Below are 21,749 nucleotides of genomic sequence, written 5' to 3'. Positions count from 1 at the left end.
TTTTTTATATATGTTATATATATGATGTATCATATATATGTATCATATATGATGTATCATATGTATATATGATGCGTATCATATATATATTTATTATATAGATATCAACACAAAGTGGCACCTTACTTAATTGCATCTTCATTAGGTAAATTAAAAAGCATGACTGAAGAAACACCTAAATGGTAAGATATTATAGTCTACCACTTGAGTGTCAGTTATTACGATAGCAGCGGGTAAATGATTTATGCTCATTATATAATCATGAGAGCCGTATGACATGGAGACATTACTCCCAATTAATAGATAAGAAAACTGAGGATCAGAGACATTAAATAACTGGTCCACGACTACCAGGCCAGTAAGTGGCTGGGTCAGATTTTAGACTTTGGGAAACCAGGCAGGCTAACTGAAGGTTCCACAGCTAACGACTGGGGTGGCTCACTAATAACTGCTTAAGTTTAACTCAGTTTATCCAAGAGGCAGCCCTAGCCCAGAGCCCAGGGATCACCTAGTGGCCCGGTTTAAAGTCACCAGAAACTCGGGACCCGCCTCTTCGCTCGGCGCAGGCGTTTTCCCTCCCGCCGCCGTTCGGCGTTTCTCCGCCTCTGTTCCGTGGCCTTCGCGGCCGCCTTCATTCGCCTGCGACTGTGTCGCCCAGAGTGACGTCACGGGCGTCGGCCCTTTCCATTGGCTCATTTCAATAGTCGCGGGATACTTGAACTGCATGAACAGCCGCCGCTCCGGCGGGCTGCTCGCGACATCTCGGGGGCGTCTTTAGCCCTCCACGCCCGGCAGTTCCTGCCTACGCCTTTCTCAACTTACTTGGAACTCCGTGATCTCAAGCGGGCAGGCTGGCCCGGGCTGCGGCGGATTGCTACGGCTGGAGCGTTTCTTGTTGGGGTCGGCGGGACGGAGTACACGCCGCTAGGCGCCCCAGGCTGATTCCGCCGCGACCCCGGGAGCAGTGATGTTGGGCAGCTCCGCGCCGGGGCCTGCGTCCCGCGAGGCGGGCTCGGCGCTGCTAGCATTGCAGCATACGGAGCTCCAAGAGGACCAGGAGAACATCAACCCTGAGAAGGTGGCGCCCACCCAGCAGCCCCGCACTCGTGCCGGGCTGGCCGTACTCAAGGCTGGGAATCCGCGCGTTCCAGCACCGCAGCAGAGGCCCAAAACACGACGGGTAAAGAGATGAGCGGTATCTGCAGGAGGGTGGGCCGAGCGGGAGTTTTGCACGAGGTTTAGCAGGCCGAGGAGCGTGGCAAGAAAGCATCTTCCGAGCTTTTTTAAAGGGAGTCCTGGGTCTTGAGTCACCTTGATCCCTAGTTTTCTGGCGTGTGGGATGCCACTTAATAGCTTCTCCCCCATTGCTCTCTTCGCCAGCTGTGTTATGTTGCCTGTCTGCTGTTTATTGGGGATGTTTTTCTATAGATAATGGGGGTCAAACCAAACCCTAATCAAGTCCTACGTGTGTCCGCGCTTTTCTCGCCGCTTTAAACCCCAGGTCCTGCCCTAGTATCTGGACCTCCTTCCCCTCTCCATATGGTTAAGATTACCTCAACTTTAAGAAAGGGTATAAAAAATACTTTGCTTTTAGTAAATTCCGCCATTTTGCCGCATTTGCTCGGTTGCTCCACCCTTGGGCGAAAGTAGTGAACCGACACCTCTTTGCCGGCTCTCCTAAACTTGTCATTTCTCAGCCTGCCCCTCCACCCATCTTGTGGCCTTAATGATTAGTTTTGTATCTTCCACTTAGTGTGACTCTTTTTATAACTTATGTAGGAATGCCTGTAACGAATTTGAACATCCCTTTCTTCAGCCACTCAAACTTTACCGCATGGACTTTGCCCCAGTTTAATTTCCTGAGTATTTGGGAGTAAAAAGCAGACACTGAGACCCATAAGGGGAAGAAACCAAAACTCCATTCAACAGGCTCAAAGCCAAATATTTATTTCTTTTTAGGTTGCACCTCTTAAGGATCTTCCTATAAATGATGAGCATGTCACTGTTCCTCCCTGGAAAGCAAACAGTAAACAGCCTGCATTTACCATTCATGTGGATGAAGCAGAAGAAGAGACTCAAAAGAGGCCAGCTGAACCTAAAAAAACAGAACATGAAAATGTCCTGGCTTTTAATTCAGCCATTACTTTATCTGGACCAAGAAAACCACTGGTACCTCTTGATTATCCAATGGATGGTAGTTTTGGTAAGTTTTAAAGAACATCTGTATCAAATCAATGTAATCGTAATTATCAAATACACTGGGGGAGCCTGGTTGGCTCACTGGATTGAACTTTTGACCCTTGATTTTGGCTCAGGCCATGATCCCAGGGTTGTGGGATCAAGTCCCACACCGGGCTCCCTGCTGAGCACGGAGCCTGCTTGAGATCCTTTCTCTCTGCCCCTCTCCCCGGGTCACTCCCGCACTCTAAAACAATAAATAATAATAATAATAATCTTTCTTTAAAAAACTAACAAATAGGCTGCATTAATGCTATTTTGTACTTTAAGACATTTTCTTACTTGATCCTTAGCACATTTATGAACTTGGTTTAATGTAACAAAATTTAGAAAGTGTGTGACTCGTCTCAGATTTCACAGCTAATATGCTGACCTAGTGATCTATAAATCCTAATTGGGTATTCCTCCCTTCCCGTATACTGCCAATCACATCAATTTAATTAGATCTGAAACACTTTAGTCTGACCCTGGAAATGTTTGCTTGCTTCCAGAGAATAGATTTCAGTTGTATTCATAAGACTCACTTTGTACATACCACTCAGTATTTGAAAAGGATGCAGCTTTCAATATTGTGATATCTAACATCTCTTACAGCTTTAAGGTAACATTTATTTTTGAGAGAGAGAGAGACAGCATGAGCAGGGAAGGGGCAAAGAGGGGGAGACTCTGAAGCAGCCTCAGGCTCTGAGCTGTCAGCACAGAGTCTGATGCAGGGCTTGAACGAATGGCGAGATCATAACCTGAACTGAAGTCAGATGCTTAACTAACTGACCCACCCAGGCACCTGTCTGTTATAGCTTTAAAATTTTGTTTCTGTAAATCCAGTCTGATACCAGAGAGGGACATTATTCTACTGTAAGTCAAGCATTGAACCATGGCTTTGCATTTAACCACATAAAAATAAAAGTAGCTGCTATAAAGACAGCTCTGCCAACAGTTTATGCAACTTCTTTACCATAGGTCTGCTGAGTCACTGGGCAACTCATTAAGTTTAGTCTCTATTTCTACTGTGAGAAGTGGTCTAGAAATTGCAGGAAAAGCCTTTGGAAGTAAAGTAATGTTTGTATTTTTATTTAAAATTTGCCACAAATTTTAACCTCAAAGTGAACCCTGAAGTGAAAAGAATAATTAATGATATTCTTTGCCTTAAAAGATAATTTAAAGTTACAGACATGAATCACTTGTTGATTGTAGTGTTAATTTGTTTGAACTGCTTGTAACAAACCTCATTTTCTCATTCATACACTCGTAGAAGCACTGCTTCTTAGTTATTGCCTAGATTGTACTTTGAATATGTCAGACTTTGGGGTCTGCAAACTCTCAGGATAAATACTAAATAGTATCTCCAGACTTTTTTGGATTTTAACTCAGTCCTAACAGAATCACTGTGCCATCTGCTCTTATTTCTCATGCAATATGAATATTAACATAGTACTTGATCTTCAAACTCATTTTCCTTTTAGTGGCCTATTAGTATTTTTTCTTATTGATTAAAACCAAGTGGAGAGAGGTACTAAAACCACAGTGAACTATTCTTTGTACTTTTTCATGAACAGCCCTTTTTAGTTGGATGAAATAAATGCTTTCATATGGGACTCCTTACAAGGGCAGTTTTGGCTATTAAATTAATTAGAAAATTAAACAATGAACTTAATCATACTTCTGTATTCTCCCAGAGTCACCACATACTATGGACATATCAATTGTATTAGACGATGAAAAGCCAATGAGTGTCAATGAAGTCCCAGACTACCATGAGGACATTCACACATACCTTAGGGAAATGGAGGTAACAGCTCTCTGAATCCAATTTTTATACGGTTTTACTCATTGTAGCAAAATGAAACTGAGAGGATGTTTTTAAGTTCCTTAACTGGTGGTGAATTAGTCTAATGTTATACTGATGTTTCTGGTATGTGGCATCTTTGTTAATGGTAGAATAATCTAATTGTAATTTTAACATTATACTAAGTAACTTTCTCAACAGGTTAAATGTAAGCCTAAAGTGGGTTACATGAAGAAACAGCCAGACATCACTAACAGTATGAGGGCTATCCTTGTGGACTGGTTAGTTGAAGTAGGAGAAGAATATAAACTACAGAATGAGACCCTGCATTTGGCTGTGAACTACATTGATAGGTTCCTTTCATCGATGTCTGTGTTGAGAGGAAAACTTCAGCTTGTGGGCACTGCTGCTATGCTGTTAGCCTCGTAAGTCCAACTTGGTTTGTTGGATTAAGTGATTGGTACCTTTCTGTGTAAGGAAGAGGTTGTGATTTTTAACACTGACATTTTAATATACACAAGGCAGAGTTGGAAACTAGGGGTAGCAGCATGAAACAGTGTGGAAACTAGTTGAGGATATTAATTTTCCCAGATCTAGATTCCAGGGTACCTTAAAGATGGAGACTGGCTACTTTTTAATACACTTGGACTAGATTACCAAATTTAAAAAAGTGTAGTTCCTTCCATCAAAAAGTGCTTTCTGGCATAAAATCATATCTTCTTAAGACATGGAAATTAAATTTAAAAACTGAAAATGTTTATTTTTCTAAGAATTTCCTAAATTTTCACTTACTTGAACTCTGGCATTGTTACCATCTTGGGAACTCTTAGGCCTCTTATTTGACTGCATTGGGACAGATATCCCATGAGTCCTGTATTGATTTGGGTCTTTCAGTTAGCATCTATCTAGTCTCTGCTGGTAATGGTCAAAATCAGTGGAAACAGGCAACTGGTGGAGTGTAGGTTTGGGACTCATTCCATGTATTCTGCTAAAGGGACTTCAGAATTAGATAAACAGCTTGCTTCTCTTTTGGAAAGACTGATTACTTAAAACTTCTTTCATTGTAGAAAGTTTGAAGAAATATACCCCCCAGAAGTAGCAGAGTTTGTGTACATTACAGATGATACCTATACCAAGAAACAAGTCCTGAGAATGGAGCATCTAGTTTTGAAAGTGCTTGCTTTTGACCTAGCTGCACCAACAGTAAATCAGTTTCTTACCCAATACTTTCTGCATCAGCAGTCTGCCAACTGCAAAGTTGAAAGTTTAGCAATGGTAAGTTCTTTTCATTTTGTTGAATGAAGATTCTTAGGTCACACAGTTTAATTACATAGCTTTGGTCAAGGGATTTAGTATTTAGGGGACAAATTAATGCTATAGTATAAAGAGAACCTACCATTGGTGAAAGGTAACATGAATTGGGAAAGTAACTAGGAGTAGTGGAATGAGGATTGAGTCTTGGGAAATGGTAGCCAGAAGAGTTTTAAAAATTATTAAAAGAGGAAAAAATACAGGATGAATGAAGATGGAGCAAAACACTAAGATAATGGATAAGGGCTGTGACAATTTTTTTTTTCCTATGGTTGCCATAGAGCCAGTCTTCAAAACAGGAAAATATTAGGACAGAAGGCAAGGATTTGAGGTTTGAATTCTAGAGCTCTTGTGATCACAAAGTATATTTACATTTTCATTGCAGTTTTTGGGAGAATTAAGTTTGATAGATGCTGACCCATACCTAAAGTATTTGCCATCAGTTATTGCTGCAGCAGCCTTTCATTTAGCACTCTACACAGTCACAGGACAAAGCTGGGTATGTATTTCGATGTCTTCACACTTCTGCCTTGCAACTTAAATATTTGTGTCAGTTAAGTCAGATAATTGTCCTATACAAGAGATGGTGGACTAGAGGTACTAACCTGGAAAAGCTTCAAAAACTGCACTGTTTAAAGTGTCTTACCTGTTTAGTAATGTATGTTTGTTAGGTAGAAAGCTTAGTTATTACTTGGATTTGAAAGGTGTGCTTAAAGGATCAGGCCATAGGACCTGCTGCTAGCAGGGAAAGTAGTAAAAATTGACCAAAGTCAGCATAAAAGATGGAATAATGACTTGAGAAAACTAGATTTCTTAGCTGGAGGTGTTAGCCCTGAAATTTAACAAAACTCCAGCTTAATACCAACTACTAACTCATTGTGTTTGGTGTCTGTTCCTAAAAAAAACTCAGTGCTTCTCTACCCACTTCTCTGCAGCCTGAATCTTTAGTTCAAAAGACTGGATATACCTTGGAAAGTCTTAAGCCTTGCCTCATGGACCTTCACCAGACCTACCTCAGAGCACCACAGCACGCACAACAGTCAATAAGGGAAAAGTATAAAAGTTCAAAGTAAGAATTAACATGATACTAAAGAAGCTTGCTTTTCCACGCTATTGCATGATTCTGGGATGCCTGACATTTTAACTTTATCAAAGATTCACAAAACATACACAACTTCCCTAAGAAACTGTTCTCTTAGTAGGCCAGGTGTTCTGAGTATGCTGTAGTTACCCTTTCTGTCCTGCATTTGAGGGAAAAGAGGGGAGAGGAACGGGTATGTGTGCGTGTTTTGTGGACCAGACAATGATTGTATAACCATTAACTCAATCAGCATACAAACAGCATTTTTGAGTTCCTAGTATATGTATCATTCCATGAGCCCCTTTACCCAATGAATATTTACAGTTTTTTTTTTTTTTCCCTACTTCCAGGTATCATGGTGTTTCTCTCCTCAACCCACCAGAGACACTAAATGTGTAACAGTGAAAGACTGCCTTTGCTTTCTAAGGTGTAAATCACTCCAAGTATATGGTGTACAGTTTTTTCTAAGGTTTTAATCTTTACAATCATTTCTGAATACAGAAGTTAGGGTCAAAGTACAAATTATGGTATCTATTACTTTTTAAATGGTTTTAATTTGTATATCTTTTGTACATGTAACTATCTGAGATATTTGGCTAATTTTAAGTGGTTTAAAGTATTAATGATGCCAGCTGTCAGCACAATAAGAATAAGAATAAATGGATTTAGAAAATTTGGTTTTGTAAGTCAAATTTGATTTGACTATGGTATCACTCAGAAAATTAATTTCATTTACTATAGAAGGGGACTGGGAAGGCTTCTCTTGTGTAGGAAAACGGATAAAAGTTTGAGCATCCATTTTCCTAAGCCACTGGATCAATTTGGTGACTTGCGCATAATCCAAGCATATCTGGAATAAATCTGTGCTTATTTATCTGTTGTGATGATCCTGAGAATCTTTCAGCTCTTTGTACACACTATGAAAATGCTTTTTCATTCCTCATCAACTTTTACACTTTACTGAAGTGACAGTTATTTAAAACCTGTTAAGTTGTCCAAAAGGTTTATTTTAAAGCATAATGTAAAAAACTATTATGGAATTGACTAGATTTTATAATGGATTTGTGAAGAGAAAAATACCCAAAGTTATTAGCACTGAATAAATATCCTTTTAATAGTTATATACACAAATATACAACTATGTGAGCTTCAATTAGCAGCTCTCTTCTTTTTTCTCTTTTTCACTGGCTTTTTACTTGGTGCTTTTTCTTGTTTTGCACTGATGGTTTGTGTTCTGTGAATAAAATAAATTAACAGTTTACTAACAGTATTAGCACTACAAGCTGATACCATGGGTGGTTTGCCACACTCATAATATTTTGCTCGTTAATTTTGGTTTACCAAAATAGGAGGCCTTATTTTTTCCAAAATAGGAGGCCTTATTTCTTCCAGTAGAATATAGAACACTTGCCAACTATGAGAATAAAATGCAGTATTACTTTAAAAGTAATCCAGTTTTATAGAATTAGGTCCTAATGTTTTTAAATCTCAGTTTGAAGAAACCACAGAAAGAACAGCTGGATTTCAAATTAAAAAGGGGGTGTCTCTTTATAGTAGGATAAGATGAGAATAAAACCAGAAAAGTCTTGAGTATGTGTATACACTTGAAATAAATCAGAAACTTGTTACCTTATTTTCTTTGGATTCTTGTCTGGTTCTAAAATGATCATTTCTTCTTCTTCACTGTCTGAGAGTACTATGGGGGCATCTTAAGAAAATGTTAAGGAAACAATATAAATAATCTCTTAGAAACTTTCCACATGGGTTTAGGTCAGCAGTTCTAACATTCTATTTCTGTACAAATATCCCAAACTACTCTGAGTGGAGGCTTACAGAACTACTTGGTTCTTTTCCTTAAGTAATTCCTTGGAGCTCTGAAAAATAACATTACTTTATTTCCTAAAAATTCTGTAATTACATGACAATTATGTGTTCAATATAATTACATTTCATACATGTCATAATAGAAGAAAAAAATCTATATAACTTTCTATTAGAAACAACACTGGAAGGAAAATACCTAGAAGCAGAATTATTGGGTCAAAAGGCATACACATTCTAAAAGATATTTTGCCAAATTCTGCAAAAATACTGTTCCAATTTATACCCCAAGAAATAAGTATATGAAGAAGCCATCTTCCTATTCACACTTGCCAATGGTGACATTTTTAATATTGCCTAATACAGTAATCAGAAAACATCCCCTTTTGCCTTGAATTTATTTCCTTTGTTACTACTAGGGTTGCCTATGAAATAATGTTACTGGCCGTTTGTATTCTTTATCTTTGACCAGTTTTTCTCCTAAGCCTTAGTTAATGAACAATATATATAAAATGTGAATTAACCCTTTTCCCAGTTGGCATATCAAGTCTTTGAGTATTCAATTAGTTTCTCCTTGTGTTCCACAAGGAGAAAGGCTTCAGAAAGGCTTTACCTGCTTTATCCTCCCAATTATCTTAGGTCCACTTTGATTATTCAGTTGAAAATACTATTCTTCAAAGCAGCAACTCAATGTTTAGCACTAACCTTATTAATCTTAGAAAAATATTTCACAAATATATAAAGAGGCATATGCAAGGATGCCTACTGGAGCACTATAACAGAAAGTGGTAACATTTATCCATAAGGGAATGATTAGGCCAACCTAGTTATTGTCAAACCTACAATTCTATACAGCATTTAAAAGCGTGGCTGATCTATATGCAATGACATGAAATTCTACCAATTCATTCACAGTCCCTGCGTTCAAGCAGCTTATACTGGTGTAAAAATACAGTAAATAAAAACCTAAGGGTCCCAATCAATGGGGATTTTTTTCCTTATAAAAACCCTAGCAGGTTCTTAGCAATGTTGATAGGCAATTTCATTCCTTGACAGTAGGCAGCTATGCATATTATATACATAAACAGTATTCCCTTCACTATTTTCAGCCAGATTTAGTAAATGCACCCTTTAGTTCTCTGCCAGCCTACTTCCTACATCCAAACTTGTATGATTTGTTTTTACTACATTAAGAAAAAAAAAAAAAAAAAAAATTCGCGATGATTACGGGCCAAGCAAGAAACTGGCTTTCCTAACAGTAAAAATAACCACAGGTTAAAAACAATTTTCTTCAGTTCTACAGTATTCCAGGTAATTGTATGTTCTAATACCGCTCTGATACAATAGCCATATACGGCTATTTAATTTTAACTAAAATTAAAATTTAAAATTCTTGGGGCGCCTGGGTGGCGCAGTCGGTAAAGCGTCCGACTTCAGCCAGGTCACGATCTCGCGGTCCGTGAGTTCGAGCCCCGCGTCAGGCTCTGGGCTGATGGCTCGGAGCCTGGAGCCTGCTTCCGATTCTGTGTCTCCCTCTCTCTCTGCCCCTCCCCCGTTCATGCTCTGTCTCTCTCTGTCCCAAAAGTAAATAAACGTTGAAAAAAAAAAATTTAAAATAAATAAATAAATAAATAAAATTCTTGTGTCACAAACCACAGTTCAAATGCTCAGTATCTGCATGTGGCTAGTGGCTATTATATTTATTGAACAGTGTACATATAGAACATTCCTAACATTACAGAAAGTTCTATTTGGAAAGTACTACTCTAACAGATGTTACGATATCGGTTTTTTTTTTTTTACGATATGGGCTTTTTATGTTTGAGTCTAGAAACTACAAAGGAAAAACAGCATGTAGTAATGAAATCTTTAAGAAAAGCCTCCCTTTAAAACTGGCTCAGATATACATACAAAAGAAAAAAATTATTAAAAATGCCACTGCATACCAGAATACCACTACTCCACAAAGATAAGCACATTGTTTTAGAAAAGAACTGGAGTAGTAGTATAGTAGTTTAGCATCAACAGCTTAACTGAAATTTAAATCACAAAATATTTAGCCCCTTTAAAAAAAGAACTGCTAATACAAAAATAAGATCCCTACAATAGGAAGATTCACATGTATTACATAAAAGCCGTAAATAAAGTGTTACCTACCTTGACTTCCAATATTGGAGACTTCTCTAGTGTCCATTTTTATACTATCAAGAATGATAGCTTCATCACTGCCACCTTCATCATCCTCTTCCTTCTCAGAGTCTTCAAGATCACCCCAGGAGTTTTCTATTCCCTCTCCAATTTGGGCAGTTCCAGGAGTCCAAAGCACAGGTTTAGAAACACGTAACAAGTTAAGAAAACTTTATTTGATGCAGTGTTAAAAAAGATGAGAATAAAGGTTTCAAGACTGAAGTGTTCCTCAAGTTTGTATGTAAAAATTTTACTAATAGCTACGCTACGGGATGGCTGACCAATAAAGAAAAAAAACATGTAACACAGATAAGATTTTATGGAAACAATGGTGAGAAACACCAAGACATACTGGCTTTTAACAGTTGTAGTAATAAATTTGGCAATTGGATGAATAAATAATTTCCAAGAACAATGTTTATAGTATATAAAATGCTTGACCATGCCATTGAGATTAAAGAACAATTTTCCAGGGGCACCTGGGTGACTCAGTTAAGTGTCCGACTCTTCGGCTCAGGTCATGATCTTGGCTCAGGTCATAATCTTGGTTCATGAGTTCAAGCCCCATATAGGGGTCTGTGCTGACAGTGTGGAGCCTGCTTGGGATTCTCTCTCGCTCGCTCGTCTGCTTCCTCTGTCTCTCAAAATAAATGAAAAACATTTTCCAAAGGAAAATAAAATGGTGTGAACTCGTTAAGATAGAAGATTTCTTGTTTTTGTAGGATAGCTAAGGAGGTGGATGTTACACCAAGGGCTTAATATAACTAATCACTGTCTTGTATCTTAAATGCTTCTCTAACAAAGCAGTGTTTCAGAAAACAAACTTCAGTATGCACACCTTCCCATATACCTAATGACGCCAAAAGTGATATGAATTCTGTTCCTGAAAAAACCACCCAATAAAGATACACTTCTGAAGGAGGTTCAGCTTCCGCAATAATTTCTTCTGCTTTCTCTTCCACATCAGAGGTATCAATAGGGGCCTTTTCCATTTTAAATGCTGTGATTCTTTGGCTTGCTATAGACTCTGCAAAGCCAAACTTGCCACCTTCTTTCCTGTGTGGGTGTTTTTTTTTTTTTTTTTTTTTTTTTTTTGGTATTTGGGGGTGAAGAGAAGTGAAAAGGGGGGAATGAGAGAGGGAAGAGAAAACAGGAAGGGAAAAGTTAACCATTTTATCCTTTTGATGGAGGAGAAAAATTAGAAAAAAGCTATTTGACTAACTTAACCTCACCAATTTATTATGCTTATCGAGAGAAATAAAAAAGTTACTATAATTACCATTTACTGAACCATGTGCCAGGCAAATGCTAAGTGCTTAAAAGTATATTGTTCTCGAATCTTCAAACCAGTTCTACCAAGTAGGTATTAACCAAATAGGTACTACCTCCCATATTATAGAATACTGAAGTGATCTTGCTTAATGTCACACAGTAGGAAACAGAGATGGTAACCAACCCCAGTTTGTGTTCCTTCTGTTAATTTGGGCTACTAGATTTTTTTTTCTGAAAAAAATGTTCATTTTTTTATAGAAAAATATTCTGTGGCTTCTCAATACAGATTATGTTTAAATTGGAATACAATATAACAGTTCCCTCAACTTTCAAAAAATATTAAGTAGTATGTATATTCAAATTAGATTAACAAATAATGGACGATGGAGTGTGAAAATTACATGGTTACCCTTGTGCAAGAAAAGTCCTTAATGCAAAAATCTATTAAAAATAATAGATTAGAACGTTTAGTTCTAAAAAAATTAAACTTACCTAACTTTCTGGTCATTCTCCAAAGCCTTCTGTATTAGCTCTGTAATTTCCAATACTTTCACACCAGCTATTTTACTACATCTCAATACCTATTTATAAAAGTGAATTCTGTTATTTAAAGACACCAAACTACATAGCTTTCTCTAACAAAACTATGCATATGAGAACAGTTTTTCTACCTTTATAAGCCTGACCTTTTCAAATATGAAAATACAATGTAAACACAAATTAATGCAAAATGTGAGCATTGTTTTAAAATATCTGAAGGATTATCATATTAAGAAAACAGACCAAAAACTTCCCTGACAGTGTAAAAGATACCACTGAAAAGGCCACAGACATATATACTAAGGGATGCACTAACTACCTTGCTGTGTGAGTGAGTGATCCACAAAGCACTAGTTCAAGTTATGGCTACAGTGTCCCCGGGAAAACTTCTATAAAGCAGAGATTCCAAGACCTCAGGGACCTAATGGATTAGAATCTCTGGAAATAGGGATCTGGTAATGGTCTTAATAATGGTAATAGAAACTAACATTTACAGCATACTTAAGAAATGCTACACAGTGCAATATATCCATGTGTACTTACTGCATTCTTTTTTAACAAGGTGTCAATATTCCCTATTTTACAGATAACAGAGCCAAGGCACAAAGATATTAAATCATTTGTAAAAGATCAGTTAGTATAAAGCAGAACTGGAATTCCAACTAAAGTAGCCTCTGCCCCACCTGTGCTATATGCTATATGTCGATCTATCTTCTAAAAGCCTCCATGTGAATTTGATATGTAGCTGTATTTGAGAACTACTGCTTATTGTACCCAACTTCTGAGAGTAAAACTATCTTTTTTACCTAATTTCTACTTTTTGGACACTTTTTTTTTTTGAATAGGGATATGAATCTCTTTCCTCACTGGAAGGAAAAAAATGTTCCTCTGCATAGAAGGGCTAGACTCTGGACGGCCATAAATGGAGCAGGAAGGAAGAAAGGAGGATCCCTTGCAGCCACCAGTCAAAGGAACATAGTGATAATATTGAAACCAGATTCTAACATACCCTAGAATCAAACATTGAAAACATCCTTGATGGATTTTAGTTAAACAAGAAAAAGCTTCTAAAAAGAACTGTTCTTTTTTTTTTTTTTTTAATTTTTAAGTCTATTTATTTTGAGAGAGAGAAAGAGATGGGAGAGTGGGGGAGGGACAAAGAGAGGAAGAGAGAATCCAAGCAGGCTCATGAACCACAAGACCATGACCTGAGCCGAAATCAAGAGTCGGATGCTTAACCGACTGAGCCACCCAGGTGCCCCAAGACCTATGAATAAAACATTAATCAAAGCACTAACTTGATCCTTCAGCAGCATTATCCCACCACTGGATTGGATAGTACAAATCTCTCGATGCTTGTTCATGGCAATCACCAGCAAGCCATCCATTACACGTTCTTCTCGTTCATTGGGATCCACCAATAAATATGTACTGAAATGAATGTTAAATAGACCTAAGCAAATCTGAGGCTGAATGCCTGTCAATTTTAAGATAATGAATATTTTTAAAAGATAGCATTAATAAACTTTAACACAGTGAAGGTCTGAGCCCGTGGATTTGAGTCACTTTAATGAAATGAGATTTCTACTTTTTAATGGACAAAATGAATGGTAAGTGAGTATCAGTAACTATTAGAGTAAAACCACTTAAATTCATATTGGTTTTATTTAAATAATATATATTCTAAACCTAATGCTATCACTTTGATGAAATGACTTGTGGCTCATTAATAAAAACTTAGATAACATTAATTTGGTTAATTTTAAAGGCTCCCTGGTATCCTATACTCTGAAGTTTTTCCAGGTTCTGCTAATGTCTCTTTAAAAAAAATACTATTTCCTCACTGTGTAATGTTGGGTCTCTAGTGACGTGTGGCTATTGAGCCTTTGAAATGCAGCTAGTCCAAATTGAGATGTACATGAGTGAAAAATACTGGATTTCAAAGACTTAGTAGAGCTAAAAGAATGTAAAACATCTCACGAATAATTTTTAAGATATTATGTATTAATATTTTCGATATAAGTAAAATATATATAAAAATTTTACCTGTTTCTTCTTTTTTTTTAATATTTTTGAGAGAAAGACAGACTGAGTGCAAGTGGGGGGGCAGGCGGCAGGTGGAGAACTGAGAGGGAGACACAAAATCTGAAGCAGGCTCCAAGCTCTGAGTTGTCAGCACAGAGCCTGATGCAGGGCTCGAACTCACTAACGGCAAGATCACAACCTGAGCCAAAGTCGGACACTTAACCGACTAAGCTACCCAGGCAACCCTGTTTCCTTTTACTTTTAATGTGGCTACTGGAAAATTTAAAATTAGATATACGGCTCATGTTGTATTTCTACTGGACAGTCTATTTTCCCGCTAATGAAATTCTACACTACAATGAGTAAAAGTTGAAAGCTTTTCTCTAGTTTTATTCATAAAATTATTCAAATACCTTACTTATATCTCCCTTTGTTTCTGAAGAGATTTAAGGCTCAAGCTTTCATTTAAAGGTACCATTACATGGACCTACAACTCCAGTTTTTCTGTTGTAGGAAGAATTAGCAGTGAGTTGTGAAGAAACTACTAGAGAAATGAAGAAAACTAGATTTTTTTTTCCCCATTTGTGAACCATTCCCCCTATGACTTGCTGCTATAACCACTCCATCTAATATGCTCCTCTAACATGCTCCAAAGTCCTCTGTCTTCCCTTAATCCACAGTAATTCTCACCCCATTTTCCCTACTTACGGCCTAGCACACAACTCTCCTAACACCTGTACATCTCTAGCACCACCATGCTGCAGTAAATTTTTAAGTATCCTATGAAAAGTGTTGTCAATTCTATTGAAAAGGCTCTTTGTCAACTAATGCCCTTACAAAGAAGAAAAAAAAAAACCTACAAGGTGCTTTAATATTAGAGGAGGTATTTGTTCATTTGTCCATAGCACATTTGAATGGAACAGAAAAGTCCCAGCTGCATTTATAATTTCAGTCCACGATAAATGAGACTTACCCTTGCTGAAAGAAAGCAAAACTGACACAAATGGGCATGTGGTGGATGCTGAGCGGTACAGGATCACGCTCTTCAGGTGTATACTGTTTGGAAACAGAAGTTTAATAATTAGTCACTAAATGATAAACATATAAAAAATATCTGGCACATCAAATATTAAAATAAAAAATGAAATCCCTTTAATCCTCAGTACTTAAATAACTCGTTTACAATTATGTTTGACTTTGCCCCTCATTCCTTAAAACTATGCAAAAACAAAACAAAACAAAACAAATTTATTGAGGCATAAATACCATAAAATCCACTCATTTTAAGTATATATCTACTCACTTTGTAGTAAACTTATAGTTATGTAACATCACCACAGTCCAGTTTTTTAACCTGTCCATTACCTCCCAAATCTCCTTGAGCCTGTCTGCAGTCACTTCTCACTCCTACTCCCAGCCCCAAGCTTTCCATCTAGGTGGAATCAAGTAATTTTGTCTTTTACATCAGTTTCCTCTGAAGTTAGCATGTTTCATCCATCTTGTAGTATGTATCAACAGACTGGTTCTTTTTATTGAATTGTATTCCACTGTATGGATACTGCATGGACACCACATTTTGTTTTTAGACTTATCAGTGCATAAACATTTGGATTGTTTCTGATTTGGGGCTATTACGAATAACGCTACCATGAACATTCATGTGAAAGTCTTTTACTAAAAACGTATTATCATTCCTCCTGAGTAGATTCCTAGGTATGGAATTGCTGGGCTGTATAGGTTGACACTTGTTTTTAAGAAACTGCCAATCTTTTCCAATGTGGCTGTTCCACTCTACTTTACCACCAGCAATAACTCTACAGTACTTTTTAATCTTTCTACTTTACTTTCTTATACCAATTCCCTTATCTCAGGGAACATGTCTCTATTGTTAAGAAACCTTTGTCTCTACTTCTAAATCTTTAAAGAGTCTCCTCTAGTCTAATGCCTAAAAGCAGCACATGAATGACTGCTCAGAAATTTAGGCATGTGATATTTACTTTCACAACTTCAAGACTCAAACTATCCACAGTGTACCTTTATCATTCCAGCATGAATTCACAGAAACTGAACTTGACATATCGAGCAAAAAAGAGAAAGGCAACGGAAATAGTAAAAGTTAACAGTTTTCAAAATGTAGCCCTTACACTGGCAGCATTAGTATCACTTGGGACCTTTGTTAGAAGTACAAATTTGTAGATCCTACCCCTCCCCTTTTCTGAGGGTAGAGCTTAGCATATGTTTTAATAAGCCTTCCAGTTGTTTCTGAAGGACTTTTGCCAGAGTAACAAGCACAAGTATCTCAGTGTGCTGAGAATCATGGGTTTTTCACACACATGGTCCCTAAGCCAACTACTTCATCTAATGCTCAATCCCAAGAAAAAGTCATCTGGTTTTATTCTAGAAACGAAGATAGGGTGTGCTTTTATTGACACTTTAATACAAGAGATTTAAGAGATTTCAAGGACAAGTTCGACCATATATCATTTGGGCCTTATCAATTTTAGGACATCCCTAATTACCATCTATAGTAATGAGTTGCCTGCACCTAATAAGTTGCCTGCACTAATAAGTTGCCTGCACCTCAAGGATATTCATTCAATGACAGGAATAAGCCTGGCTCAAATCATGGAAGCTTACCAGTGTTACTTCATCTCCTTGGACAGAGACATCAGGTCTTCGGAAGTGACACAAGGCTACAATTGCAGCAATGCTGGCAGCATCAATAATATTCCCATCGTGATTTAATAAATGTAGGTCCACACGTATCTGCCAAACCTGAATGTGAATTTAAAACAAAAATCCTAACTGATCACAACCAGTGGCTATATATAAGGAAAAGTAACATTGTGTGCAAATTTTTCTCTTGCTGTTAAAACATGCAGTTACTCCTCCTATCAATAAAAAAATACTTAAAAAATGTTAAGCCTAGCCAACATCTGACGTACCAATTGTTCATTTTTCTGAGTCATCTGACAACAGTAAAATATATACTCTAAATAAATAGAACTACTATACAATTAAAACTAAGATTTCCCCACCCCCAAGCCTAAATGTTTTTACTGTGTCTCCTAACTTTAAAACCTCAAACTCTTAGGTTTTCTTGACAATATTTTAATATTGTCAAAAATATTTAATATTTTAATAACACTACAAGTCACCCAAATAGGAAGAATCCTATTCAAAGATAGTCAAAAAGATAGTCAAAATACCCTAATCAAGAATAAAGTTCTAAAATCATTATGCAGCACAATTTATTGAGAGTATTATTTCCAGTGTCCGCCTACCACTGCCCCCCTATGTAACCCTTTATGTCAATAAACCTATACAAAAGGATTTAATCTGTTCTTCAGTTCTTCATTCATGAAAAAGGAACACATTACCTGCTTCTATCAAGTCACTTAAAGAACATAAAAAAATAAATCAGAATATATGAAAAACCACAAGTTCTTTGAATAAGACATTTTTACACACATCCAAGTTGATGCTTTCACCAATGTTTATTGTCCCTTCAGAGAGACGATATGAAGTTCTATGGGTAGCACTCAGGGACATTTGAAGTGAAGTGAATCAGTATAAAACTAAACAGAAGCTGAGAATAAGAGTATAGATATAGGAATCCATGAAGCAACAATACTCAACTAAGAGTAATAATTTTGGGCATATTCCCCACCTTTTCACCAGCAACAACACAGAGAGATTCAGTGTCTATACACTTCGAATTTCTTAGACATCTTTCCAAGAGTCTATTCAACTTCACCAAGAGATCTGACTGCCTATGAAAATAGGAATGGGATAAAGTCATGAAATATAACACCAGGTATTAAAACAATAGCTTGCTGTTAGGTTCTCATCTGGCTAAAGCAGCTTTAAAAGAAGATTTAAATACCTGCCAGGTTCAAAAGCTGGGGCAGCCATCTGAGAGAGTTCAAGGTTAAAAAAAAGAATACCTTCTGTTGCCCTATTGAGTTTTGGAGAAACAAGTTCACAGGAAACCTGTCCAAGAACTCTGCAAAGATAAAGTACAAATCTGTTAACTAAATATATCTCCCTTCCAATTAACAATAAAACCTAAAACAGATATCAATTAAGTTTAAATCTTACTCTGAGTGATAACATACTCAGTATGTTATTAGAAGTTGAAATTATGTATAAAGTATAATAGAGTATATACAGAAAATAAACATATTGGCATACCCCCCAAAATAACAAGAAAAAAACATCTTATTACTATATATATATATATATATATATATATATATACACTTTATTTTTTTTTTTAATTTTTTTTTCAACGTTTATTTATTTTTGGGACAGAGAGAGACAGAGCATGAACGGGGGAGGGGCAGAGAGAGAGGGAGACACAGAATCGGAAATAGGCTCCAGGCTCTGAGCCATCAGCCCAGAGCCTGACGCGGGGCTCGAACTCACGGACTGCGAGATCGTGACCTGGCTGAAGTCGGACGCTTAACCGACTGCGCCACCCAGGCGCCCCACACTTTATTTTTTTGATCAATGATCTTGACTTCTCTTTTCTAAAACAAATATCTGTTGAACAAGATGGCATGAAAACTTGAGATTTCTTAGTTTTCATATGGCATATCTGGCTAACATCTGACCAATATCCTCACAGCTTCCAAACGAGTATTAAAAACCTAATTCTCGTGTCAGGAAAATGAGAAAAGTAGGACTACAAACTCAGGGCAATTACTGCTGGCTGTATATATGACTTGAAAAGATCAGAAAACCATGTGACGCTCATGTGACAAAAAATATGACTGGGGTGCCTGGGTGGCTCAGTCGGTAAAGTGTCCGACTTCAGCTCAGGTCATGATCTCACAGTTCCTGAGTTCCAGCCCCGTATAGGGCTTTGTGCTGACAGCTCAGAGCCTGGAGCCTGCTTCTGATTCTCTCCCCCTCTCTCTGCCCCTCCCCCGCTCACATTCTGTCTCTCTCTCAAAATTGAAAAACATTAAAAAAAATTTTTTTAATATATGATTAAAAATTTAAATGTAACTATAAAACCCAAAAACTCTTGCATTAAAGAAAATATATTTATCTTGGCAACGAAACAAAGAAGTCTGTCCACACTTCTTAGCTGCTTTGTAAACAACAAACAATAAGGTTCTTTTAAACTTCTCCCTATTGCGCTTTTAAATAATTTGAATCCTTTGTTACCTTGTTTTCCCAAGTTCCACAATACAGCATCCATAATCTGTTCCAAACGTGATCTTGATGTTCCTATAATCATAGGTTTGTCTGCCATCCAGCCGCTGTAAGCACAACATTCATTCGTTTATTATTTCAACAAATACTTACTGAGCAGCTACTTTATGCCACGGCTAAACATTTGGGAGAAACGTGGGATACTAACCACTCCCCATAGGAGGGTGGAAACTACGTGCCCCAGCACTAATAGTCGCTGGGGTGACTACAGCCTTCAACTGAACTGGAGGGGGAGGGGAAAGCCTTAGGGATTGGGGGAACGCACCGGCGGTTCATTCCAGGGGCTCCCTGGGCCAGCTCTGCGCGTCTAAGCCGGAAGGCTAGGAGCGGCCGGGCGACCAGAGCATCCACGTACCGCGAAGTTCCCCGGGGCCATTTACCTTCTTCTCTTCAATGGCGCGGAGTAGGAAACGGCGCTCGCAGTTTGAAAGTGGCGTCTCCTTCATGCTGTAGGAGTACAGGACACACTAGCACCGGAATCCGCAGGGAAAAGTGAACTTGGTCCTCTTCACGCGTCTCGGCTCGCTCGGACGCGCAGGAAATTTACGTCATCAAAGCTCGGCGGCTGAAGGTGGGAAAACCAAGGCTACCGCCGTCGCTAGTGCGCAAGCTCAAAGCGAGGTTGGCACCCGAGGAGCTGGCTAGGAGAAGCAAGTGAGTTTAAGGAGGCGAGTTTCTGAACGGGAAAGTCTGTTTCTTTTATCATGAAGTGTAGGGAAGAAAAGGACACGAAAATAACGGTCAAGGATAGAAATTAATATCAGTAGAGGGCTTTCACATTTCACCCTTTCTTCAGTTCTAGCGGGATAGACTGGACGGGTATTATTGTTATTTTACAGATGAGGAAGTTGAGATTTAGCCAGTAGAAAGCGGCAGAGGCAGAGCTTGTATCATTTTCAGTGGAGAAACGCTGGAATAAACGGGCGTAAGAGGAGGGAGGGGAGGAAACTTTGAGACGGTGAGGTGGGGTTATTGCAGGCTGAAGGTGAAATCTGGTAGGCTTAAGAAGTTGACAAGAATTGAGAATATTGCCGACTTGTAACTAATAGTGTTACAACCACCACTAGCTGAAACAAAATGTGTTTATTTTTTCAATCTCCCCAGTATTTTAAGCGGATAAACTTATTTTTATGCTCATAGAGGAACCGGATACTCGTGCCGCCAACCATTCGGCGTTTTGAAGCGTAGTTAAAAGCAGGAACTCCAAACTACCTAGGTTCAAATTCTGATTCTGCCTCTGACTAGTTCTGTGACCCTGGCCAAGTTAGCCTATGTGCATCACTTTATTCATCTGCAACAAAGGAGTGTTAAACCTATTTATTATGAAGGATAAAAATGAGTTAATACAGGTAAAATGCTTAGAACAAGTGCCTGGCATGGAGTAAGTGCTATTTAAGTGTTTGCATATTATTTTGTTAACATTCGATTCAGAGGTAATGGGCACTGTAACTCCTTTTCAGGCTCCATTCTGCTACTTTTGTCTCTTACGTTTTTTACTACCACTGATACATTGTAGTCCCGGTTGTACCGCTTGCAATCCATGCACTCAATTAATTAGTTACATTGTGTGTGTGTGTGTGTGTGTGTGTGTGTGTGTGTGTGTGTGGCCTTCTGTGTCTCAAGAATAATTCAAGTGTTACAGAACTGGGGTGGACAGAAATCTGTTCCTCGACAAATTTATATTCTCTTTGGAGGAGGCAAGCAATAAATCAAACAAAAAAATAAAACAAGTTGACATACTAATGCTATCTGAGAATGGTGATGCTATAGTAATAGGGGTAATTGCAGAAAGTGGTCGTTTTGTAGAGGTGGCAGTTGAGTTTAGTAAATCCTCAGTGATGAGAAGGAGCAGCCATGATATCATCTGGAGGAAAGGAAAAGTGTTTGAAGCAGAAGGAGCAGCATGAGCCAAGAATGAGATAGGATGAGCTTAACATGGCCTGGAGACAAGAATTGTGAAGGAGGAAAGTGGACAGAAATTATGTCCACATGCTCAGACAGTTGATTGACTTTCGAAACAGGCAAGGGGCTTACAGAGTGTAGGCCATTCAAGTTCTTTTAACAACTTAAGTTCTTTCATAGCACAATTTCACAACAGAACTCCTGGCTAAATTCATCATTTAAATCCTTACGGTCTTTTAGTGGGCATTTACTAGTTTCTCTTCCTGTCAGAAATGAAATGGGCCTTTAATTGAGGTAGTCTATCCTTTTCTGGGGGGGGCAGCTTGGTAGTGCAAATAGAATGGAGTTCGACTTCAGGTAAAC

At 38.0% G+C, this 21,749-nt stretch overlaps 2 protein-coding genes across 3 annotated transcripts; one reads left to right on the top strand and one right to left on the bottom strand.

Moving 5' to 3' along the window:
• The first annotated feature begins 156 nt into the window (after positions 1–156).
• CCNA2 (cyclin A2) lies at positions 157–8,049 on the top strand. The gene is made up of 8 exons (XM_047091375.1): positions 157–1,180; positions 1,960–2,203; positions 3,915–4,027; positions 4,226–4,449; positions 5,092–5,299; positions 5,721–5,834; positions 6,271–6,404; positions 6,767–8,049. The coding sequence occupies exons 1-8, from the start codon at positions 968–970 to the stop codon at positions 6,813–6,815; spliced, it is 1,299 nt and encodes a 432-aa protein (XP_046947331.1). The 5' UTR covers positions 157–967; the 3' UTR covers positions 6,816–8,049.
• On the bottom strand, positions 1,985–20,009 carry EXOSC9 (exosome component 9). 2 transcript variants are annotated; one of them, XM_047091374.1, is made up of 12 exons: positions 19,865–20,009; positions 19,437–19,531; positions 18,148–18,267; positions 17,932–18,034; positions 16,899–17,036; positions 15,235–15,317; positions 13,535–13,667; positions 12,189–12,277; positions 11,334–11,480; positions 10,395–10,576; positions 8,046–8,124; positions 1,985–2,012 (listed from the first exon to the last, which is right to left on the bottom strand). In XM_047091374.1, exons 1-12 carry the CDS (start codon positions 19,928–19,930, stop codon positions 2,000–2,002), a joined length of 1,248 nt encoding a protein of 415 aa, XP_046947330.1. In that variant the 5' UTR covers positions 19,931–20,009; the 3' UTR covers positions 1,985–1,999. The 2 variants fall into 2 exon arrangements, with proteins under 2 accessions (XP_046947330.1, XP_046947328.1); XM_047091372.1 differs by lacking the exon at positions 1,985–2,012 and adding an exon at positions 7,503–7,650.
• Positions 20,010–21,749: the final 1,740 nt, after the last annotated feature.

This window comes from Lynx rufus, unplaced genomic scaffold (genome assembly GCF_022079265.1).
Source record: "Lynx rufus isolate CCGP_SWC_20201006 ecotype Redwood Valley unplaced genomic scaffold, mLynRuf1.p SCAF_3, whole genome shotgun sequence".
Taxonomy (NCBI): Eukaryota; Metazoa; Chordata; class Mammalia; order Carnivora; family Felidae; genus Lynx; species Lynx rufus.
This window is presented reverse-complemented; position numbering and strand designations above follow the sequence as displayed.